A 26,113-nucleotide genomic window follows, 5' to 3' on the forward strand; every position below is an offset into this window, starting at 1 on the left:
AAGGGAAAAAGTACACTTGAATGTTTCAAGTAAAGTGATATAATAAAAAAGATGAAGTTATTAATATTAAGATGAAAAGGACTATATAAAGGCAATATTTAAAATAATCAAGCAATGAGATATTGGATAACTTTGCTGTTACTTTTGTTTGTTATTTTATTGCTTTGTAATATAAATATTATTGAAAATAATCTATATTCTGCATAAGCTGATGAAGTTCAGAATAAAGAAATGATCACATGGAGAAGAAGCCAGTGAATCTAAATGTTAACTCAAGGTGCCATTAGAAGTTAATCATCCCATTTACCTTTCATCTGTGAGAAATAATCTTCTGTACTAAGTTTCTATGGCTCACATGTGTGGAGCTATTCTGTGAGGGGTCATGGAAACATGGTATATTAGAATGAGCAGTTTCAGAGATCATTTTATTCTAAACGCCTGGTAATTCAAGAACCATAAGTACAACACCCATTACAAGTAACTGTTTGCCTTCTGACTGCCTGAATACTCTCATGGATGGGAGGAAGCTCACCACCTCATAAAGGTGCCTGTTCAGTCCATACATGACATGCTTCTGAACTTTACACAAAGCAGGGCTTTCATGTCAATCACCTCTTTCCAGCTGGGATTTCAAGACAAATCACAAACCAAGGGACTGGAGTGAGACCATATCATTCTTTCTAGCAGTAGAAAAATATTAAACTCAAAACAGGAGACCATTCCCATTCATGGAAAATATATTCTAGAAACTTCAATGCAGAAACCGGTTAGAAAGAAAATTAAGGGCAAAGATGAATTCCCTAAGAAAAGTGCTACAGAGAGTTGCTCTATTTCTTTCCACAGGCTCAATTTTCATTAAAATTCTTTCAGTTCTCCTGAATACAAGAAGGGAAAGCCTTTCTTCAGAGCTCATGTTTTGTATCACATGAGAACTTCTGGTTGTTTCTAACCTGGGCAGAAGTGGAAGGCTTATAAGCTTGTGAAGGACTAAGCAGTTCCAGACACAGACCACTGGGACCCTCTGTGGATTGTCCAGACAACACTGTTACTTCTTTAGTAACACTGCAGGTTTATTTCCTGTATACCACTGGAAGAGTCTAAAATTTTGACTTTCAAGGGGAGTAAAAAATCCATATTAAAAATGGAAAATGCTTTGATCTCACCCACATTTTAAAGTCACAATTTGCAAAGCAATAAAGGAAACCAGAAGAAAGCATCTAGAGAGAATTGGCCAAAGAGCATTTTGTTGAGCAGGTACCAGGCAACACTGAGAGATAGGAAGAAGCGAGTGTGAGACAGCCAGAGAATGGCCCTCCTGGGCCCCTGACCCGGGGCAAGTAAAAAGGTAAAATCAGCCTGGGGAAGTGAGAGGAGGCAGAATTGGGAGAAGGTGGGAGTCAGTGAAAGGAGAAGTGGCTGTGTCCAATTCTTTTCTCAGTCATGGATTTAAAAGATACAGAAAATGTTGAAGTGAATGCCTTTTGAATTCTTTTTAGAGTAGAAAGTTAGTTGGTATCCGCTGAAGCTTACTGCATGACTGTGATATTTCACAAGTCTGTGGGTTAAAATGATTTATGAAGGTCTTTGATGTACTTGATTATTTCCCAGAAAGGGTTGAGAGTTAGAGAGAGGGGGTTAAGACTGAAGGGAATCTGACTCTTCTGTTACTCCTTTGGTAAAACTAGTGGGTGCCCAATTGCTGGGTTCCTGAAGGCCATCCTGAGAGAATCAGTGTGCATGGGGAGTCGTGACAGGGCAAAGCAAGCAAGAACAGAAGGCTGGCCTCCTGGCTCAGGGGGCAAAGAAGTGCAGGCTTGGCCAGAGAGGACCCTGGGCTGGATTCACATTTCCTCTTCCATCCCAGCAGCTGGGTTGTCTCTGCTTAGGCCCTTTTTATGTTCTAGTCTCCTACTTGAATCAAGAGAACCAAGAGCCAAATGAAGGCTTGACATGACCAGCTTCTCTCTCTTGTGTCTGCAAAGATGCTGCTCGTGGTCCTGTCCCCACCTACCCCAGCAATCCCCTAAGATTTTCCACTGTTGATCATCTGTGCAGAGACTGCTAGTGGCTTTCATGGTGACTGAGCTCTGCTGAGGAGGATCAACACTTTCTCCAAACACAATAATATCTCTTGAGAAGGAGCTGTCAGACGTCCTACCAGACGATGACCAGCTCATTTGCCTTTCCTGTTAACAGCTGTCTTAGATCCAGCACCTAACATCACAGCAGCCATGCTCCATGCTAGGTGATCACTCACAATTCCCACTGCAAATCACAACCCTGCTCCACGTAATCATGAATTTCAATATGTTCACAGTATTAAGCTGGCCAAGATAAACCCAATGGATTTAGTTTAGTATTTGGTGCCAAATAACACACAGCTGATTACGCCAGTTCACAGATGCACTGAAGTCATCTGGTATTCCTTGCTTCTCCATTTACTGGAGAAGAGAGACCTTGGCCAGGCCAGATGTGCAGAAGTGAAAATTGCTTACAGTTCTGAACAAGGAGCTGCACCGTGCTAAAGGGCCTTTGAATTGTTGACTCACCAATCTGGATAGCTAGTGTTAATACAGCTGTGACCTCAGCAGAAAACAGGATGGCTCTGCTGCCTCCTAGGTGGCGAGACAAAGGGACATGAAGAGAGGGGCAAAGGGGAAGACAGAAGAATGCCTAGTGTTTGCAGACCCTGTGGGAACAGTTGCTAAATGGAGACTGGTGTAGGCACTCATGAGGGTAACTGGTAGAAATTTTACCAGAAGTCAGTACTAGAAAGGGAGGTGATCACATTTTATTTAAGATATGCCAAGGCTGGGCTGAGTATGGTGGAAAGTCAAACTCAATTCTCAAAATAGTAAGAGTGTTTCCTGTGCTTACCTACCCTGTGTCATATTATTGGGGTTCAAAATTAGGATGGAAAACATTAAGGAAAAATGTTAATGAATGAAAACATCAAGGCAAAAAAAAAAAAAAGGAAAATATTTACTTGATGAGTGCCTACTGAGTGCTGGGCTCTGTGTCAAGGCCTGGATATAGAGTGGACAATGAAACTGAGCACAGTTTCCAGTCTAGAGAGGGAGGTATGGCAGTATATGGAGAACTGGAGTGGACATTCCCAAGTGGGAGCTTCACCTTTTATAAATTCTATCTCTAAGGACCTCTCTTTGTTGCAGAGTCTCCTCCCTAAGCCAGTGGTCTTCACTACCCATTACTCTGCCTATCCTTTCAGCTCTTCTTGCCCAAATATGTTTTTTGGGGCTCTATTCTCAGCAAGTAGCTTTGTCTGTAAAGGGGAAGGAATCTTTAGTTTTCTTTCAGGTTCTCCAGGCAATAGAGATGATGAACTGGGTCTGGAACACTGCCTCAGTGGGCCCAGGTTAGGAAACTGCTAGGTGATATTACATGCACATTGGACAAGCACTGTTGAATATATCCTGCCCTCCTATAGGAACCCTGAGTGTCTACTCCTTTGGAAGGTGGCCCAGATGGTATAAGGGGCCTCTCCTCTGTGCAACACTAGGGACCTGTACACCTCTCCTTTATCACAGTCTATTCTAATGTTGGCTTCTTCCGAGTCTTTGCCTTTAGACTCTGAATTCTGAGATGTCTTTGTATTCTATTCATTTCCCTTTTATTGGGGTTTATGGTGCACAATAAATATCTGATATTGAATGAGGGAGCCTAGTGATTTTCATGTACTTCTGAGTCCTGAACTGGGGGATAAAACACTGAGCAAGAGATCTACAAGTTGAAATAATCATCCACACCTGGATGACAAAGGCACTCACAAGAGCGAGCCACTTTTGGCAGCCTGAGGCTATGACAGAACTGGTGCCTAGGCTGCAGGCTTCATGAACTGCTCAAGCTTTGTGGGAGACCAGCCATTCATCCCTTGTTCTCAACCTCAGGGCTTCACTTTTGAGCAGGAAATGTGAGAGAGAAATCATCTCAAAAGGGCTTTCAGGAAAATGACCAGGATTCACACATATACCATTAAGGCTACCTGAATGTTACTTCTTTAGGAAGGCACATGAGCTTTTTCTTTCTTTCCTTTTTTTTTTAAACCCCCACTGCCTGTTTTTAAGAAATGCCTAGAGTAATGCCACATTTTCATACTATTAAGTAACTGACGATTGAGTAAATTTTCTCTAATTTGAGGACAGTAAAAAGCAAAATAGAAAAATATTCTGAAATTCTGGATGTCACTTGAAATATTAAAAAGCAAAATGTTCTTTCTTCCAAATATTTCACTTTTTAAGAGTTTTACTCTATTTTTTTTTTTCCTCTGAATGTGTGCACACAGAAGAAGGTGAAGGGGGGAGAGGGGAGGGACATTAATGGCTGGAAAGGGCTGCCTGTGAGTGAGGCTTGTCTTTTCCATTTGTCCCATCAGCTCAAATTCCAAAACCCAGCGAAGTACTACTGCCATCTTGTGGCACTGGCTGGCAAGAGGCATGATCTGCTTAGTTTATATGAACTAAATCCAGAAATATCCCAGAAGCCCATTCAGAGATGTTTACCTATAAAGAGATTAGAATAAGAAAGAATCTTGCTTTTTTTTTCTTTTATTCAAAAGAATCATGTGCTTCACATCAATTTGGTTTCAAAAATTCCTCAGGTCTTCAACTAAGGGTACCAAGTCATTTATTTTGCCATCTGTGAACAGTTTCACATTGAAATAGACTGAACATTAAAAAAAAAAAAAGAAAGAAAAAAAAAACTACCTTCAAAACTCACTGGAACATTCTCACATAAACTACTATCTCTCACAAACAATAGAGTTCTTTCTTCAATATTCAATCTTTTCAATCTCATCCATGTCTTCAGGGTCAAGCTGCTTAATACTGCTGTCTAAAAAGAACAAAGGAGAAAAAAAAAAACAGTCTTACTCCGGGGCATAAATGAAAACTCATTTCAGCCAACTCTGATTTTCTCAAGACAGTGATGCCTTTGAAAATCTAAGTTCCTGTGACACCTTGCATAGGAAGTCTTGAAACAGGAACACAAAGAAGGGTGGTAGCAAAAAACTGACCAACACTAACTGAAACGGTAGCAAATGCACCTAGAACACACACATTCAGATGCCATGGGGCAGTGAAAAGAGCCTGGGAAGGACCAAGGCTCTTCCAACTGGTAACTTCCTAAGACTAGATCCTTAGATGCTCACCACAGGGACAGGGCCAAGGTACTTTCTCCTCTGCCCCTTCCCAGTCAGCCTAACACAGAGGTATATAATCTATTTTCCTAAAGGCTCAGTGAATGTACATACAACATTCAGTGTGCAAACCTTGAAAAACTATATACATCATATTCTACATGCTATATGTGTGTCCATGTGCATTTCTTGGGAGAGTGCCCATTGCTTTCAACAAAGGTTAAGTAAGGTAGTATCATCATCCTAGAGAGTAGCACTTGATGTTCCTCTTGCTCTACTGCCCAGACACATATACACACTTAGGGGAATGGGGTGATCTGAGGAGTAGATTGCCAGGTAAGGTGACTTCAGGATTCCGTTAGTGCATCTGTCAGTTCAGAGCCTCAGCAGGCTAGCAGAACCTGCCTTGTTTAGAGGGTGGGGCTAAGGGAAGGGCTGCAGGCCTCAGAAATTAGGACCATTCCTAAATTCTATGGGTGTGGCAAGAGTAGGAGAAAAATGTGAATAAAAGAGGAATCTGGTGGTAGAATATAATCTTAAAAGATTTTAAGATTTTGCTTAGGGTACATATTTATAGGATATGAAAATCTGCTCCAGATACCAGAATGAGTTCATATAAATTCTGCTTAATTTTTAAAATTTTCTTTAACTACAATGTAAGAATTATTTAATCAACTGTCTCATAGTATGAGGACTCTGGTCTTATGAACAGAAGCCTTCCACCTCATGATTTCTGCCTCCATGCCATCCTAAGCCTTTGACCTTGGGATCCCCTGGTACACCTCGCCCCGTCAGTGTAAGCAGCTCCCTGGATCCTACTGTGAAAGCAATGCTACTTACTAAAGTGGTCCTGAATTTTCATGAGCAGGGGCAGCTTGTCCACTTCAATCATGTTGAAAGCCAGGCCTTTTTTCCCAAAGCGTCCTGTCCGCCCTATGCGATGGAGGTAGGTCTCATAATCTGGCTCTTTGGCTTGGTTTACAGGGAGATCAAAGTTCACAACAATTGTGACCTGCTTCACATCAATCCCTAGGAGAGGAAGAACACTGTAGGGTCTTGCAGTATTTTCCTCAGGACATAGCCACTTAAGAACCACATTTGCTGAAGGAATTTTCATTAATGAAGAAGATAATCAAACCTGGCTTTACATCACTGAAACAGGTACTTTGGTCCAGGCAGTTTGCTTGCATGCTGTTATGTCTATGATGCTGGATAATTAGTCAGTCAGGAGAGGCTAATTCTACATAAGTCTAAATATGTACACAGCATGTGCACTCGCATGTGTGGGGGGAGGGGAGAGGTGCCTAGAGTCCACAGAGCTACCTGCTCCTTTCTGCCTCTGCTATACTTTAGTCCCCAGCAGGCCTCTTATCCTCTACCCATTTACTTATCACCAGGCTTCTGCTCTGCTCCATTCCATGACTGTGGCTCTCCTCAGATCTTTTTCATCCCTTGCCTCAACTGCTAGGACAATTTCCAGACTGGTTTTCGCCTACCTAATCTCTCCTTTGACAGTCCCACAGCAAGGTTCAGAGCGCTTGTGCTCAGAGCCTACTGCCCAAATCATACAGGGTAAAGTTTGAGCCATCCAAGACTTCACAGTAGCTGAAGTATCATCTCCTTCTCTCCAGTCTCACGATGCAAAGCACTAGTCACGAGGGTTTGCCATTTCCCAATGGATAAATTCTCATCCAACTGAATTGCTACCCTTCCTTCAAAAAACCTTTCAGCTCTAACATAGCCCAGGAAGACCTCTGATCCCTGTGCTTTCCATTGCCCACATTAACAAGCTGTCTGGGTCATGACCCTAGTCCTCCTTGCCCTCAGTCTTCATTCTGGATTTTCTGTGCCTCTTTTCTTCTAAGGTCTGGAGTTGTGCTATCCAATATGGTAACCATTAGCTACAGTGGCTAATTAAATTGCAATAAATTAAAATTAAAAATTTAGTTCCTTGGTCAGACTGGCCACATTTCAAGTGCTTCAGAACCATACATGGCTAATGACTACCAACTGGACAGCACAGAATAGAGCACTTCCATAAATGCAGAAAGTTCTACTAGATGGTGCTAGTTTAGAGAGGTGAGAGCCTAAGTGGTGAACTTCTGAGGGGCAGGGACTTTGTTCTTTTTCAGTACTTCTACAGGGCAGAGCTCAGGCCTCACTCCTAACCCAGCAGGAGGCTTTTAATTCTATTTGCTGAACTCAAAATAAACTAGGAAACATGAATTAAATTGGAGTTCATAGATATGTGAAGGATGAAGAAAGTGGAAGAGTCCTTCTCTTAAAAAAAAAACAAAGATTTTTTTCCCCTCAGTAGTCAATAGCTTTAAACCTATAAACACTCCAGATATGCTCAACATTATTAGTTATTAGGGAAATGCAAATTAAAACCACAATGAGATACTACAACATATCTTATAAGATGGTTAAAATCAGAAAAAGTGACAATATCAGTTGCTGGCAAGGATGCAGAACAAGTATGACTCTGCTATCTCCTGGTGAGAATGGTACAGTCACTGTGGGAAAACTTTACTGTTTCTTATAAAACTAACCATACACTTATCATATGACCCAGCAATCCTTCTCCTAGATATTTACCCAAATCAAAACATAACATCTACACAAAGACCTACACATGATTTTTTACTATAGCTGTATTAAAAAAAGCCCCAAATTGGAAATAATCCAAATATCCAACTGGTGAGTGAATGAACTACCAAAGGACTATTAGTAGCAATAAAAAGGAAGGGATTATTGATACATGGAACAACACTGAGTCAACTCAAAAGCATTATGCTAGGTGGAAGAAAGACACAAAGGCCATACACTGTACGGCTTAATTTATGTGGCATTTTAGAAGACACAAAAATATGAAGAGAGAAATCTAATCAGTAGTTGCTAGAGGCCATGTGACAGGAAGAGGAGACTGACTACAAAAGAACATGAGGAAATTGTGGAGAGATACTTTTCTGATTTTTTGGGGGGGGCACCAGAGATTGAACTCAGGGGCACTAGACCACTGAGCCACATCCACAGCCCTATTTTATATTTTAATTTTAGAGACAGGGTCTCACCCTGTCTATCAACTGGACAGCACAGAATAGAGCACCTTGCTTTTGCTGAGGCTGGTTTTGAACTCTTGATCCTCCTATCTCAGCCCCCAGAGGCACTGGGATTACAGGCATGTGCCACTGTGCCTGGCCAATTTTCTATATTTTGATTATAGTGATGGACACGGACACATGACTGTATGCTTGTTAAAACTCAAGTGTATTCCTGTACACTTAAAGATTTGAATTGCTATCTTGTGTAACTTATACCTCAACACCTGTGGGTTTTTTTTTTTTGGCAGTATAGGGTTCAAACACACACACATACACACACACACACACACACACACCTCGAGCACAAACATTGGTCGTTATAAGAACCTTCTCTTTCCCATCCCGAAACCTCTGAATGATGGAAGCTCTCTGTTCCACTGTCAGCTCCCCACTTAACAAGGACACCTGGTGGCCGTCCTGCATCATCTCCACGGTCAACCACTTGGCGTTTCGACGTGTCTATATAAAAAACAAAACCCACCACAGCACCCCTGGTTACAGCAGACTGGCTGTGCCTGTGATGCTTGATGCTCCTGGATCAGGGTAGGGGGTGGGAGGGCGGGAGGGAGAGGGCTGCAGAGGAATTGTGCTTCATGGCTCTCTCAAACCTCAAGGACTCTTAGAATGTGGCATGGGATTCTCCTACCACCTGGGTTTCTAAACATCACTTCCTTAAATCCACGAAACAAAGACAAACAAAGACAAACACCTACCTCATATGGTGCTATGATGACAAAAGGATATAATGTATTACATTATAATGTTTTCATTTATTATGAACAATGGACACTCTAAAAGCACTTTATATGTGCCAGGAACCTGGTTAATATCTTTATATACATTATGGGCATGTGTTTATACAACACTTTCATGAAGTAGTGACCTAACTTCATCCAACAAATTTGAAAGTGAACAAAAAAACCCAATGCTTAAAAATGTTAGGTAACTTGTCCAAGATTATATGGCCAGGCTGTGGCACAGCTGAGCTTTCTTCTATTCTATGTTTTCAGTGCTGTCCACTGGCAGGTGCCAGTCCAGTACAGTGAATATGGACATGAATGAGATAGATGAAACCTTACTCTCATGAAGCCTTAGTGTGTTTAACTGGCAGTGAGAAAAGAAAACACAAGTGTGAAAAAGTCAGATAGCAAAAAATAAACATGAAAATAAAAAAGTCAAAATTCATAAGCAACATCCTTAACCTGATAAGGGGTATCTATAAAAACTACAATAAACACCAATCTAAATGGGGAAAAGTTAGAATATGAAAGACCTTCATTTAGCATCATATTGAAGATCCTGTTCCATACCTTAACCTTTCTAAGCTTCACCCTAAAATACAAATCATTTTTATTCAGAACTGCCCTGAAGACTCAACTAGATAACACATAATAAGTGTTGAACACAGTGGCTGTCTACCTGGCACCTATTAATATTACCCCCCCCACCCTACCTCTACCTGTAGGGAAATGAGGGCACAATGAAGACACATCCAGCAAGTTTACCTGGCAGAAGATGATGGCCTGGCCAATGGTGATGCCACCATAAATGTTACACAGAGCTTGATATTTATCTTTCCTGTCCTCACACAACACATAATATTGTCGGATGTTGTTCAGGGTCAGCTCTTCTTTGCGCAACTTGATAACATTAGGGTCAGGAATGATTCGCTCGGCAAACTGCCACACAGAGTCCTCAAATGTTGCAGAGAACAGAAGCATCTGGCATTCAGAGGGCAAAGCTCTGTAAAAAGAGAAGATGCTGTCACCCAGCTGCCAGGATGTTCCTCTCCTCCCAGCACTGCAGGTCCACTGCCACCAACTGCTCCATGTGCATCTGCAGGGCATGAGGTGCTACCTGCAATGACAAGCTACACCTTCAGCCAAATAGCCAAATGTCCTGCTCCTCTTTGTCACCAAGAATTTGGAAAATCACATTACTGGAAGATGGAGCTAAGAAAAAAGTTTAAGTATGCACTCCAGAGGACCTGAGGTTTCTCATGCCAATTTCCTCCTTAGGTGAGGCAGACTCATAGAGCCAAGAGGGGTGGTGTACACGAACATATATGGGCATAAAGAAAATATAGGCTAGTTGTTCAATGGCTGGTGTTATATGTATCTTGGGAAGGAAAGAATCATTACCAATTTGACTTGGAATGGGGAGAACCTATAGATAAATAAGAGGGGGGCAAAAGGGGAAAGAGCAGTAACTAAAATAATACTGAGCCCATCAGAAATAAAGAGATAGTTTACATAAAGTCTCAACAAAGGAGAAATGAATCCAAGGGCTTAGCAGTCAGGAAAGAGGTTAATCCTGGGGAAGAGAAATGGGCTAGTGATAGGAAAGGGTCTCCAGGGGACTCCTGGAGTGCTGGTAAATAAATATCATTTCCTGGTCTGAGCTATTGTTTCATGGATGTGGCTTCGAGTGACAGTTTACTCAATAGTACACTTGGAATTGGTTTTATTTCTCTGTACATATTTTACACGTCAATAAAATGTCAACTTTTTAAAAAATTAAAATTTATTTTAACTGATATGTGAAAACATAAAAATTATACCTATTAATGAGTTCCATGTGATGTTTCAATATGTATGTTATATAATGCTCAAAACAGGTTAAACACATCTATCTCCAATCATGAAATTCATCTGGAAAAATAAGAGACCCAGAATAGCCAAAGCAATTCTTAACAAGAAAAGTGAAGCAGGAGGCATCACAATAAGACTTAAATTTTACTACAGATCCATAATAACAAAAATGGCATGGTATTGACACCAAAACAGACATGTAGACCAATGGTACAGAATAGAAGACACAGAGAAAAAACCCACATAAATAAAGTTATCTCATACTAGACAAAGGCACCAAAAACATACATTGGAGAAAAGATAGCCTCTTTGACAAATGGTGCTGGGAAAACTAGAAATCCATATGTAGCAAAGTGAAATTAAATCCCTATCTCTCACCCTGCACAAAAATCAACTCAAAGTGGATCAAGGATTTAGGCACTAGAACAGAGACCTTGCACCTAATAGAAGAAAAAATAGGCCCAAATCTCTATCATCATGACTTAGGAACTGACTTCCTTAACAAGTCTCCTAAAGCACAAGAAGTTAAATCAAGAATCAATAAATAGGATGGATTTAAACTAAAAAGATTCTTCATGAAACAATCAATAATGTGAAGATAGAGCCTACAGAATGGTAAAAATCTTTACCACATGCACCTCAGAGAAAGCACTTATCTCCAGGACATAAAAAGAACTCAAAAAACTAAATACCCCCAAAACAAATAACCCAATTAATAAAAGGGCTAAGGAACTGAAAGACACTTCACAGAAGAAGAAATACAATTGATCAACAAATATATAAAAAAGTTCATCATCTCTAGCAATTAGAGGAATGCAAATAAAAATTTTACACTGAGATTCCATCTCACTCCCGTTAGAATGGCAATCATCAAGAACATTAGCAACAATAAATGTTGGTGAGGATGGGGGCAGGGAAGTACACTCATACATTGTTTTGTACACTCATAGAAAACTTGGAATGGAACCACCATTTGACCCACTTATCCCACTCCTCATTTTATCCCCAAAGGACTTCAAATCAGCATACTACAGTGATGCAGCCACATCAATGTTTATAGCAGCTTAACTTACAATAGCCAAACTACGGAAACAACCTAGGTGCCCTTCAACAGATGAATGGATTAAGAAACTGTGGTATATATACACAATGGAATATTTCTCAGCCTTACAGAAGAATGAAATTATGGCACTTGCCAGTAAATGGATGAAACCAGAGAATATCATGCTGATTGAAATGAGTCTGCGGCCATACCACCCTGAACACGCCCAATCTCGTCTGAAATAAGCCAATCCCAAAGAACCAAAGGCTGAATGTTTTCTCTGATATGCAGATGATAATTCATAATAAGGGAGGTGGCTAGGAATAAAGTACCTTTTTTATTTGGATTAGACAGAGGAGAGTGAAGGGAATGGAGGGGGTATGGGTTTAGGAATAGATAGAATGAATCAGCCATAATTATTCTATGTGCATATATGATTGCCCTACTGGTGTAACTTTACACCATGTACAACAAGAAGAATGAGAAGTTATACTCCATTTATGTATAATGTGTCAAAATGAATTATACTGTCAGGCATAACTAATTAGAACAAATTAAGAAAAAAAATCTATCCCCTCAAACACTTATCATTTCTTTGTGGTAAAAACATTCAAAATCCTTTCTTGTAGCTTTTCAAAATATACATTATATTACTGCTATCCACAGTCATGCTGCTGTCCAGTAGCACATCAGAACTTTTTGTTCCTAAGTGTAGTTTAGTATTTGTTGATCAAGCTTTCCCCACCACTCCCCAAACCCTATTCTCCCCAGCTTCTGGTAACCAACATTCTACTCTCACCTTCTGTGAGATCAACTTTCAAGTATAGTCATTATGGAAACTAGTATGAAGGGTCCTAAAAATATTAAAAACAGAACTATCACTTTATGCAGCAATATCACTACCAGGTAGTGGGAAATCAGTGTGTAGAGAGATCTTTTCTCCCATATTCACTGTGGCACTACTGGCAATAGCCAAGAAATGGAAACACTCAACAATGGATAAAGAAAAAATGGTATATATATACACACAATGGAATACTATACAGGCTTAGAAAGAAAGATATCCTGTAATTTACGACAACGTGGGTGGAAGCGGCGATCACTGTGTTAAGTAAACCAGGAATGGGAAGACATGTCACATGATCTTGCTATATGTGGAGACTAAAAATGTCAACTAAAAAAATAAAATAAATAAGCTAGGTCAGAGAGGAATCACCTCTTTCAAGATGAACATGGAATACTTGGAACAATAAATTCTTAGTGCTAACAGGGACTGTGAGAGACTATATGGTTCAATAATTCCCAAACACTACTTTAAGCCTGAAGCCTGGATCATCTGGGCAGCTTTTTAAAATAATGATCTGAAAATAAGCAAATAAAATAAAAAAAAATCTAATCAGATTTCAGTCAACTGTGACAATTCATCTACATGTGTTACCTTCTCAGCTGTCTATATTTCACTAATGTGAGGTAAAAGTAATCCACACAAAACATGGAGACTATGAGAGGAGAAAACTGATGGACATGATATTTTAATGTATTTTTGGAAGAGAGAAAGGAGTGGTAAGACAGAAAGAGGATGAAACTAGAATATGAGTGCTGCAGAGCAGAGAACTGATGAAAAGGTAGCCAGCTATTCCCTCATAACCATCAAAGGTCTGGGACTTGCAAGCTCCAGATTCTTAGAGGGAAAAGACTGAAAATGGGGTGCATGTTACAAGACACTAGGAAAATTCTGCATTCACATGCCTGGGCTTCTTGGCCATCTGCTGTGTCCCAACTCTTCATCTGGAGAAAGATGGCATAAACACTGGGATTCTGAGGCCTGGCCATTTCATTCCAAGGAAAAATTCTGTACACATTAATATAAGGAAAGAAAATTCTGAGCTATTCTATAGAACACAGTGGATTTTTAAGACTTAGTATAAAAAATAAATCTTAATAAATTACTTATTGAGACTATATTTTGATACCTAGGGTTAAACAAAATAAATATTAATTTCACCTGTTTCTTTTTAATGTGGCTATTAGAAAATTAAAATTTCATGTTTTTCACATGATATTTAATTGGACATTAATCATGTTTTAAGCCCCCCCCCCCACAAAACCCAACATAAATTATTACACAATAATTAGTGCTCTAATTATTACACAATATTTTCTCCTTTTTTTTTGCTTTTGTTCCTTGTTTTATTCAAAGACATCAGAAATTAAAATTGTATTATTAAGTTTTTGAACTTGTAAAATTAAAACACAGGAAGTTTAAAAATTTTATCTAAGATAACGTACCTTAGATATATTATGTGTGAGCAACCATATGGTCCAAAATTTTTATTGGTGCATTATAATTATACCTCATAGTGGGATGAATTATGTGCAATATTCTCTTCAGTAGAAAATAAAAGGGACTTTGTTAGAAAGCCAGTTTCATACTGAATCTTTCCTGAAGTCCTAAATCTTTCACTTCCTTTCACTTATAAGAATACAATGTATTAGTAGGAGAATGGCAAAGAGGGAGTCTCCCTTGATCTCTGGCCAAAATCACTTTAAATATGAATGAGAAGTTTGATCCCTTCATTTCAGGTAGCTAAGCATATACTAACAAAAGATCAGAGGTTTATTCTGTGCAGAAATCCTACAGTTGGGGATGCCAGCATCAGTAGAAGGTAGAGGGCAAAGCACACAGCCAAAAAGAGGGATTAAATGAAAATATGTATATTGAAAGACAGAATCTCCTCAGCTGGTTCCTGAACCCTGCCCTTCAAATGCCAGAAACTAAGGGTCAAGCTCCAGGGAAATCTATCAGTGACATTAAAGTCCAGATGACAACCATCCCAAAGCACTGAAGCTTCCCAAATTACAAGCCCCAGCCATGCATACAAGGCTGTCAACTAGAATTTTATTAATCATCTTAGATTATGAAAGGCTGGCCAAGATTCATTAGTTGTAAAGAGGAAAGGTCCACTGTGAAAGACAGAGGTGTAGCAAACAAAAAAGAAAACCTAGATAATTCAGAGACAAAGTTGAAAACAGAAAAAAAATTCTAATGTTAACATAAACAATAAAAATGGACAACATCAGTATGATCCAGACAAACAGAAAAATAAAGCTAAATAACTGTTAATTTAATGACAGATAGAGGTTAACACAATTGAGCTAAAGGTAAATAATGAAAACAGAGCATAATACACCACTGGAAGGAAAGAATTTGGGATTGGGCATGGTAGATGGGATGTGAATAGCATATCTGAAAAATGAATCTCACAACTTTAAAATGAGATGGGCAGTACTTCTGAATTTCTAAATTTGGCCTCCTCAAAAGATACCAGTGTTCAATTGTAAACAGTAGACCCTGATTTAGCTTGGCATACCAAACAAATGATGTGCATTATTGCATTGTTCCCCTGATATCTCTATAAAACGGAGTACAGCCAGATTTCCTGGTTCAGAGGAGGCATGTAAAATGTCCTGTGGGTGAACAAATGGGGAATGCTGATTATAGATGACTCACCTTTTAGTGTAGAAGTGCTCTACCAATGAGCTACATCCTCGGCCCTTTTAATTTTTTATTTTGAGACAGGTTTTCACTAAGTTGCTTAGGGCCTCACTAAGTTGCTGAGGCTGGCCTTGACCTTGTATTCCTCCTGCCTCAGCCTCTTGAGTCGCTGGGATTATGGGTATGTGCCATGGTGCCCAGATCCAAACTAGTCTTTATTTGACTATCTGTTTATGTAGTAGGCAGTGCAAATGTAAATTATGACAAATTCTATTCAATCTATAATCATCTGTTTACCAAAAGTGTAATTTACTTGGAATCCATCTTTAATTTCAAAGATTAAATCACCTCTGTGCTTTTACAACCATTTTCCTTGAGAAAAAGATGTCTAGTACTGCAGAGTATTTAAAAATGAAGGGTATTTTAGATGAGGATAGCTTATCTGATGAATTTATAGATGTAAGAGATCTGAATGACAAAGAGCTGGTCTACCTAAATAAACTGGGATGGCCATTTCTAGAGAGCTACAAAATAATCCTAACAAGTCTGAAAGATCTTAAAAGTTCTCAACACACACACACACACACACACACACACACACACACCCCACATATACACACACACAGAATATCTACATGAAGTGATGGTTATGCTAATTAGCCTAAGTATGGTAATCATTTAAAAATGTGTGTGCATGTAAACATATGCATCAAAACACTATGTTATATAACTTAATTATATATGATTCTTCATTTGTCAATTATACCCCAAAAATGTTGTAAAAATAAGTAAAACAATTAGAGAATTAAATTGCAAAAACTAACAAATGGAAATAAAAACCTTCTGTTGCCAGTAAATAAATTCCATGCTCAAACATTTTTCTTAAGAGGATATTTAACTTTTAAATTTTAACTAAATTTCCCCAGAAATTACAAATCAAATCTGATGTCATCAAATCAGACTGATACTAATCAGTATGACTTTGACAGACACAGAGCTGCAAGTCAAAATAGAAGTTTACATTTCACTATATTCAGCATTACCACCCCATAAAAAAAGACTATAGGCAGTTCAGAAAAATAGCATTGGAAAAGAAAAAAAGAATGAGAGAAAAAAAAAACTTACTGAGAAAGAACCATGTCATTTTAAATTAAGTATAGGTAATCTCTATTCATTATTATTGTATTTATGTTCTCCTGTAAGAAGACTTATGTTTATGAATCTTTTTTTAAAAATATTTTTTAGATAGGAAAGGTAGCAGAATACAACAATTACTAATAGGGCATTATGTAAAATTGTGGATGTGTAACCGACGTGATTCTGCAATCTGCATTTGGGGTAAAATTGGGGGTTCATAACCCACTTCAATCTAATGTATGAAATATGATATGTCAAGAGCTTTGTAATGTTGTGAACAACCAATAAAAAATATTTTTTAGTTGTAATTGACACAATATCTTTATTTTATTTATTTATTTATATGTGGTGCTGAGGATCAAACCCAGGGCCTCACATGTGCTAGGTGAGCACTCTACCGCTGAGCCACAACCCCAGCCCCATGTTTATGAATCTTAAGAGTACACAATAATATTACCTACAAAGTATAAACATCCTACAGTGAGTTTAAATAGAGTTGAAATACACTGTTGCATCAGAGACCAAAACATTATAAAATATTGCTATATTTTCTCACAAAATTCTAAATTACTACTGTAAACTAATTATACTGTTATTTTGTTTAAATAGTAGGATTTATATAATAGAAAAGCACTGGATTTACTTTCAAATAAACATGTTTTTCATATAATATTTCTATGTTAAACTATAACATGTGTGTAATTATTTCTCTTATTTTTATTTAATTTTTGTCTGCTATGATTGTGTTCTGGATTGGCTGACTCGGAAAAGAAACAACCTAAGAAATTTCCCCAGAAATGACAAGCAAAAGTTTTGAGAATGAAAGGGTATACTATATGTCTAAGGTAAGAAATAAACCAAAGCATGTCACTGAGAAGTTTCAGAATACTGAGGAGAGAGAAGACCCCCCAAAACTTCTAAAGAGAGGGGGGGAAAAAGGGCACACTCAAAAGCTTGGAGATCAGGATGATATTCAACTTTTCAGCAATGACATTGGAAGCTGAGAATATTAACTGAATATTAAAGTTAAAAAACATCTTTTGTTTTTAGCCTGAAAAGAAATGTGGGAGGGGAATTCCATAAAAGTAGAAGAAATATCAGTGGAGTAAAGGAAGGAGATTGCGGGGGAGGGGGCAAGAACAGGAAAATGAAAAAATAGGGGAATAAATCTGACTTAACTTTCCTATGTAAATATATAAATGTACCACAGTGAATCTCATTATTATGTATACCTATAAGATACACACACACACACACACACACACACACACACACACACAAAACAAAAAAAAAAAACAAAACTATAATAGAAAAATCAGTAAAGGCGGGGGAGGAAGGAAGGGAGGATTAGGGGAAGTCCTGAGGACTGAATTAGAACAATATTCCATGCTTTTATAACTATGTCAAAATGAATCCTAATGTTATGTATAACTAATATGAAACAGTAAAAAAAAAGAAAAAAATGTATTTGACTATTTGGAGATACCACTGACATGGCACATACGAAGACACATCCAGTGAAAAGCTTAAAACCCCTATAGTGATACTAAATGAAGAAAAAAAGGCAATTATTAATTCTAGGGGAAAAGATGTAGGAGAAAAACAACACAACAACAACTGCTTGGCTCAGAAGTGAACAGTATTTATACTGTCAAAATGATACCAATACTGTTAATATAACCAGATCCTGATGACATAATCACAGAGAGGTGATAGAGGAGACAGGAAAGGGAGAGTGGTCTAAAAGAACTCAGGTCCCACCTCTAATAATGGGAAGTTGATAGACAATGAATATATATAAGGAAATAGCAGTGTGAACATATTATTTAAAAGGATGAAGGTTAATATCAGAAAAACAGAGGTATTCTTTGGGATTGGGTCAGAGGGTTACTGTTTTTCATCACAAATCTTTTGATACTATTTGAACTTAACCCTGAATAATATGACTTGTATTTTTAAAAAAGATACAGATATTTAAGCCCCACCTCCCAGAAATTCTGATTCAGTAAGTCTGAGTTTGGGTCTGGTAATCTTGTAATTTTAAGTCCTTCAGGTGATCCTGATAGAGAATCCTAGGAAAATGATAAGATTTTATTTTCATGATAAGATTTTATTAGAGGCAAAGTCAAGTCTAAACAACCTATGATTTTTAGGTTGCTGTGTTCCTTATTCTATCCCAATCATCCACTGTATCCTCAATAGATCCTTTAACAGATTCTGTTTACTCTGAAATTTGGTGCAGACCCAATGTACAGATTTCATCTCTAAGCCTGTGTTGTGAAAGTAGAGAGGCAAGGTTGTAAGCTGAAGTTGGAAAATTCTGGCAGTTTGAAGATCCCAGGTGCTGGTGAAAATAATGAAAACTCAAATTTGTTTTAGAGGTAAAGACGGCAAATTAAGCAATCAAAATAATTAGGACAATAGACAAATGAAATTCCTCATCTGGACAGAAAACCCAAGAAGAAAAGAACAAAGGATGAACTTGGAAATTACCGTTGAATACGAATGCTCTGATCTGAGAATCCTTGGGTGTCAATCATCACATCTGCTTCATCCAGGACAAACACACGAATCTTAGCCAAATCAATCAATTTTCGCTTAAAACACCAATCTAGGACAGTCCCAGGAGTGCCAATTATAATCTGTTTGGTGACTTCAGCACCTCTGGGAACTAGGAAAAAAAAAAGGATTTTAAGTGCTCCTTCAGATGTGAACAGTCTTATTCCAACAGGCCACACGCAGGTCAGGGCAATGTGTCATAGAACTCAGAAAAAAAGCAAGTTTATAATAATTTTCCAAGTGCAAACTCTGAGGGTCATGGATGGGTTTTGATTTTGCAGAGTGTTAGAAAAATTACTAAGTTTCTAGGTTTATGAGAATAAAGGTCTTGCATATTTGATTCTTCTGCTTGGTCATTTAAAAAGCCACCTTGCAATCTATGCATGGTAGTGTGCCTGTAATCCTAGCTATTCAGGAGGTTGAGATAGGAAGATTACTTGAACATATAAGTTTGAGACCAGCCTGGGCAACAAAGTAAGACCATGTCTTCAAAAAAAAAAAAAAAAAAACCAAAAACAAACGAACAAAAAATCTACAATGCAGCAATTCTATTGTCTTAAAGAAATACTGGCAAAGCTGTGGAAACCTTCACCATTTTTGTTGTTTTCAATCAATAAGTTTCTTAAAATAAATTGTGGGATATTGTTCAGCTAGTAAAAAGAATGAGCAGTGTGAAAAAAGTGCTCCCATTTTTTGTAAATACTCAGTGAAAACAAATACATATATAAGCATTTGTATGTGCTTGTATTAGCTCAAAAAAAAAAAAGAAAGAAAAGAAAAAGAAAAAAAGAACCATTTGCCTATTAACAATAGTGTAGTTATTTTTGGGATAGGTTTCTGGAAGGAAAGGAAGAACGTCTTTGAATTTTTATCTTCTAATCTTCTATCTTTTAAAGTTTCTTTTCACAATAAGCATGCAATACTTAAAAAATCCCCAAATAAAAGATGTTCTGCACAAGATAACTGAGTCTTAAAGAAAACAATACACAAAGGCATCCTCTCCAGGATGTGGATGTGATGTAGCTAATATTTATGGATTCTAATTATGTTTCAAGCATTGTGTAAAACACTCAATCTATAACATCTAACTCTAATAATGATCCAGGTGCTATTATTTACCCCACTTCAGAAATGAGAAAACAGAGAAGTTAGAACACTCTTGTTAGTGGTGAAGTCAGGATTTTCAAAATCAGCCAGGTCTGGCTTATTGGTACATACTTCGATTCCCTCGAATAGCATACATCACTTGAACATCCACACAGAATTTTCCCATCCGCTCAACCACACGGCCAGTCTGCAGAGCCAATTCATAGGTAGGAGCCAAGCAGAGGCACTGTGAGAGGAGAGGAGAAAGATTCATACAGGTAATTGTTCAATTTTGAACTTCCATTAAAATTTGTACAGGGAGAGGCACAAAGATGACTTTGGAGGCTTGGATTAAATATTTTAAATCAAATACAATTTAACAGTCAATAGGTTTGAAGTAAATGCTGGGCATGAGGGGGGAGGGACTAAAGGATGGATAAATGCTAATTTTTACATATTCCCCTCTAAAGGGTAATTTGATAAAAGAATGGGATGTAGGAAAGATGGGAATTAGAGGGAAGGCAAAACAAATCACAGCCTGAATATGGTCTCCTTCTCCTCTTGCTGGCTATTAAAAAATCTTCTTTATGCTAAGCACAGTGCTAAAAATGAGTTTCACTGAATCCACACAATGACCCTATGAGAAAAGCATTCATTCATACAATGTTTAATAAGTGGTTTTACAACCCAAGCATTGGCTAGATGTTAGGATTCAGGGGTGAACAGATCAACTATGATCCATGCCTCTACAAATTTTATCTTTACTGACAAGGAAACAGACTCCGAGTGATTTTAACTTGCCTAGCTAGCTGATTAGTGAAGAGGCAGGGATTGGAACCCCTTGGACTATACATGTCCCATACTGCTGCCTAATGCTCTTAGGACTTTATGAAGGAATGGCCATTCCCCATACTGTTTTATCATTGTAGTGATCATGTATTTACAATGATATCACCTATTATTAAAATATCATGGCCATTACAAGGACTTCTACCTTTCCCGAAGCCCTTCCTTACCTGTGGGAACAACTCCAAGGCATTCACTCTGCTTAGCATTGCCAAGACAAAGGCAGCTGTTTTTCCTGTTCCAGACTGGCTCTGTGCTATGAGGTTCTGGGGACTGTAGGAAAGAGAAGACCACTGGGCATAAACTAAATACAAGAGCCTTGGCATAAATTAAAAAGAAAAGACTAAAAATAACCAACTTGGAATACCACTACCCTGGAAACTCACGGATGTGCCAGCATCATAGGAAGAGCCATCTCTTGGATTTTGGATGGCCTGTTAAATCCCATTGCATAGATTCCTTTTAGTAATTCTTCCTTTCTGTAAAAGAAAAAAAAAACACTTAAAAAAGTCTATGCTTGGTCATTAGCCTCAGAGATACATACTTGAAAAATATATTTATGAATTAAGCAACTTTGCAACTGAGCTTTAAAATATTTAGAAATATATCATTCATACCTCAATTCCCCAAACACATACAATCACATCTCTACAGTTTGGTCATTAAAATCATATGCTATGCTATAAACCTAAAGTTGAACTTCCTATTTAAAAAAACCCAAAAAACAAAAAGGGAATTCATTTGATAAAAAAATACATTAGTTTGCCAGGAGAGTTATATTTTTCACATAAACAGAAAACTAAGTGACACTTGTTATTTCTTTTACATGAATGACACTGATGTTTTCTATAGCAATTTTCAGAAAAGACAATTTGATTGAGATAATCCTTTATCAATTTTCTCAGACTTATTATATATTACCTTATCCTTCTGGGATAGTATTTTATTTTTTCTTCTTTGTGATACTGGGGATAAAATACAGGGCCTTGTACATGCCAGGCAAATATTCTACCACTAAGCTACATCCCTAGCCCTTTTTATTTTGAAACAAGATTTTGCTAAATTGCCCAGGTGGACCTTGAACTTGTAATCCTTTCCAAGACAGTATTTTTAATGAATCTTTCCTGGAGTCTTAAGAAAAATATTAGAATAAGGATAAAGCAAGTGAGCTGGAACAATTTCACTTTTAGTGATTTGTCTAGTTGGATGTTCCTAATTGGTAGATTAATTGATAGATGACTGTCAAACAATTTTTTAATCATTATGCAGGCTCCCAATATATAGAAAACATCTGGATATTGGGATTTTGGATTTTTTACCTTTTACATGAGTCCATATGTTACCAAACCAAGACGTTGGTAACATATGGACTCAAACATTTGGTTCCCCCAAACCAGTAGCCTTGAAGGCCAAACCAGAAGGAAGGAGAAATGGTAATCTGTCACTTTTACTGAAATTATTCACTGAATAAGATTCCTTTCAGACCCTCAAACCATTTCTCTATTGCAAAAGTAAAATCATGTGCCAAAGGTCAGTATTGTTTAGAGCAGAAAGTCCCAGGGATGGTCCTTGGAACAAGAAGCTCAGCAGCTGGTGGCCAAAAAGACATGAACAAAAGGTATGTCTGGATTTACCTCCTAGTTGGCTTGCCAAAATGTTATCAAACTATGCCTGTTTTGCCATTCCCATTCATGTGCAATGGGCAAGGGCTTGGTTTGGTAATATGTGACTTTCTCTTTTTGTTAAAATATATTTACTTAAGGCAACTGATAAATCCCTAGGGAATGTAAACCCACTTGGGAAAGTTATTAATTTTAATACCATCTGAAACAAAATATAATTAGAAAAGAAAAATCTTGTAACTTTTTATAAAGCTGGTGAGGAAGGATGTTTGAGTCATCAATGTCCCTGTATTTGGATTCTCATAGGTAGAATGGCAATATGGCTGTGCCTCCCTTTGGGCTGTAAAATTAAAATATTTTACTAAAGAAAATGTTTCAATCTCTTGGGCAACTAGTGTGTCTTGGTGTTCTTTTTTGAGGTACATCTTAGTTGCATGCATAACATACACATCTCATTTTAATACTGAATATTAGAAAACAAGATCCCGATGGCTTTTATTATTAGCAGAATAGTTTATTATGTTCTATGCTTTAGCATTTTTCCATACCAAAAAGTTAAAATACTCACAGTCTCAACTCTTCAAATGTTTTTACTGAGTAGAGTGGAGAGCTGGGATCCTTTTGCAAAACTTCTACTCGATGACTGGATTCTACTAAGGACTGACGGATTAACTTGTTCAAGAGTGAATTAGTTGCCAAGTCCACTAGAAAAGCAAAAATAAAAAAGGGGAGGGCATCAAGCCTCCTGAAAAATATCTAAAAAGTTGCTCTCTCCCATTCAGTGGTTGTATACCAATCAATCAAACCTAACCTACTCTCATCTTTCTTCTACAAGAAGGTTCTGGAAAGAATGACATGGCACTGAGAATTTCTTCCTTCATGAAGATCCAATTTCTTGTGCTCTGTCACCACACCAGTGTCTAACCTCAAGCAAACCAACATCCATCTCCACCACTCTTACTTGCTAAGTAGAAATTCTTAACCTACTCCTTGAATATCCCAACTTCCTCTAAAGAAATATTCTCCTCCTAATTTAGTATTTCTTCAGACACTCACTATTAATAAAGAAAATAGAAATGAAGACAGCTCGTTCCAATTGCGATATTACTCATTCACATTGTGAAAGTGATAATAAACCAAACAGTATACTAGTAAATACATGCAAACGCATTTATCTCCTACCTATATCATCTTCATCATCATCTTCGATGTTAAGAGAACCATCTAAAAGAACAGAAGAGAAACAATGAATGCAAAGATAAATGCTGAGCAGAAATGTAAACAGTACTATCCCCATACCCCCCAAGTCTACAGTATATATGGACAGTGTTATCATAGGGATGGGGATAAAATCATTGGGAAGCTAGTGTAGAGTCTCAAATATTAAGGGACCCAAAGGTATTTCAGCTGGCAGGGACATGATGAAAGCAATACTTTGTAATCAATCGAGACTAACCTCTTTATCCTAATAGCACTCACCTATGTTTGGGACTGCGGTACTTTTAATACCCCGAAGGTTCTTCCGGGGGTGGATGAGATTTGAAAACTATTGAAAGACACAAATTTCAACCAAAATTAACCAAATCATCAGGCAGCCCAGTGCTCCCCTACAACAGGGACTGGAGGGATTCAGGGAAGATCACCCCATAACTATTTCCTTTGCAATGTTATCGACTAATGGGTTCACTTCAGGTATAGATTCCCTGTATGAATTATCCTAAAACTGGAGATTTTCTGTAGTCCCTGCACCATGCAGTTCCATTTTATTAGGCCTCTACTTTACCCGTAGGCAGTACTTGGGAATCACAGCGCCGACAAGATGTTAGTGGCTAAGAAAGTGCGTTGGCAGATACAAGACAGAAATTAGCTTAATAGTCAAATTACAGTAGAAAACTCAAAAGAGTCTAGTTAGGACTCCCAGCTGCTTTCCCTCCCTGGATTTCCAGGTATCTTCACTTTGCCCTTTCAAACCAAAGGTCTTTTCTCCCTGTGGGTCTCCTTTTCTGTGGCCCTCTTCCAAACCCATTCCACATCTCCCCTCCACCATTTGACACCCCACTTCAAAACCTAGCAGGGCTCTCCTTATCTAGATTTCCCTCTGGGAGTTCCTGCGATAGCCCCCGCCCCTCTGCCCTCCCCTGCTCGGTGGCGGTTACGTGGCTGTTCAGCCGCTCGCTCTCCGCAGCCCCTGCGTCGCCTCCCCAAAGTAACGACGCCATAGCTGCGATTGCTGCTCCCGCCCCCAGCACGTGCTTCCACCCTAGGCTCGAGGCTGGGCCCAGCGCAACTCTGTGGCCAATGGGCTCGCTCAGGGGGCAGGCTCATCCCCGCGACCACCCGCAATGCAGCGCGCAGGCGCCTGGGCTTAGGCGCGGAGGGGGCGGAGGATGAGCGTGAGGGAAGACGTTAAAGAGCACTGAAGCGCTGTATTGATTCGCGAATTTTGGGGTCTGACTAGCCCCTAATTCGCGCCAGGTGTTAGAAACTGCGGAGGGGACATCCCATAGTCAATGTTCTCGCGGTGCTGACCTTTGTTAAGCGAACCACCAACAGCTTGGGACCCACTACCCAGCAATTTTCCCGGTGGTGAGGCTGTGCCCCACACCCTGCTTCAGGGTTTCATATCTCTGTTTCCCTGAATGTCTCCTGCACATCACAAAATGTAAGATAGGCTTAGCAAATCGCATGGGAAAGTAGAGGGACAAAATGGGTTTGACCTGAATGAATGAGCTCGAATGCTAAAGTTGCAGAGTTCAACTCCCTGCTCTAGATAGCTGTAAAGTTCCCCGATACCGACCTAATTTGATTTTTATTCTGAGATGTCCTTTGTTAAAGCAACCCCGAGAAAACGTCTTTCCTTTAGTTAGGTACAACCTTAATTGGCCACAGGTATTTGCATAATCCAGAATAAATCCTTGAACTAGCGACTGCTAAATTGGACAAAAGAACCAGGTCTCCCTCCCACCCCGTGCTCCCCAGTTTCCACTGGAATTTCGAGCATTGGGTCGGCATCTCTGGAATTGGGGGTAAATTCACAAAAACCCACAAACAAAACTGTCTTCATGATCTCTCCGTGGTGCTGAAGTAGCACCCCCAAGCTCTGTTCCGTCAGTGTCAGGGCTTTTCAGACGTTTGTTTTGAGGTTTATAATATTCCTTTTTAGCCTTTACACTTCGATTGCAATAGTAAATACTTTACTTTCTCACGGATAACTATCTGCTAGTTAAAAAGATACAAAATCGGGCCAAGATTTGCAGTCTCAGTTTTCGTACAAGGAGAGCAGACATTTGAAATTCACCTGTTATTTACTGTTTTAGCGCAGCACTAGAATTCCTCCTTTTATTCTTGTATACAATAGGCTCCGTAGGATGCCTTGTCGGGGTGGAAAAACGGTGGCTGCTTTAAAAATCTTCCCCGGAGGTGATTTTGGTGTTGCGCCGCACCCGGGCCCTAGAACTACATTTCCCACACCCGC

The 26,113-nt window shown here is 38.7% G+C and overlaps 1 protein-coding gene across 2 annotated transcripts; it reads right to left on the reverse strand.

The window, feature by feature from the left end:
- Positions 1–4,636: 4,636 nt before the first annotated feature.
- Positions 4,637–26,025, reverse strand: DDX25 (DEAD-box helicase 25). 2 transcript variants are annotated; one of them, XM_081278589.1, is made up of 12 exons: positions 24,795–24,936; positions 24,118–24,184; positions 23,821–23,862; positions 23,207–23,342; positions 21,403–21,495; positions 21,187–21,289; positions 20,303–20,417; positions 19,019–19,196; positions 9,765–10,002; positions 8,556–8,718; positions 5,996–6,184; positions 4,637–4,851 (listed from the first exon to the last, which is right to left on the reverse strand). In XM_081278589.1, the coding sequence occupies exons 1-12, from the start codon at positions 24,855–24,857 to the stop codon at positions 4,790–4,792; spliced, it is 1,449 nt and encodes a 482-aa protein (XP_081134715.1). In that variant the 5' UTR covers positions 24,858–24,936; the 3' UTR covers positions 4,637–4,789. The 2 variants fall into 2 exon arrangements, with proteins under 2 accessions (XP_081134715.1, XP_081134716.1); XM_081278590.1 differs by lacking the exons at positions 23,207–23,342; positions 24,118–24,184; positions 24,795–24,936 and adding an exon at positions 25,937–26,025.
- Between the last annotated feature and the right edge of the window lie 88 nt (positions 26,026–26,113).

This window comes from Spermophilus citellus (assembly GCF_964194105.1).
Source record: "Spermophilus citellus genome assembly, chromosome: 2".
NCBI lineage: Eukaryota > Metazoa > Chordata > Mammalia > Rodentia > Sciuridae > Spermophilus > Spermophilus citellus.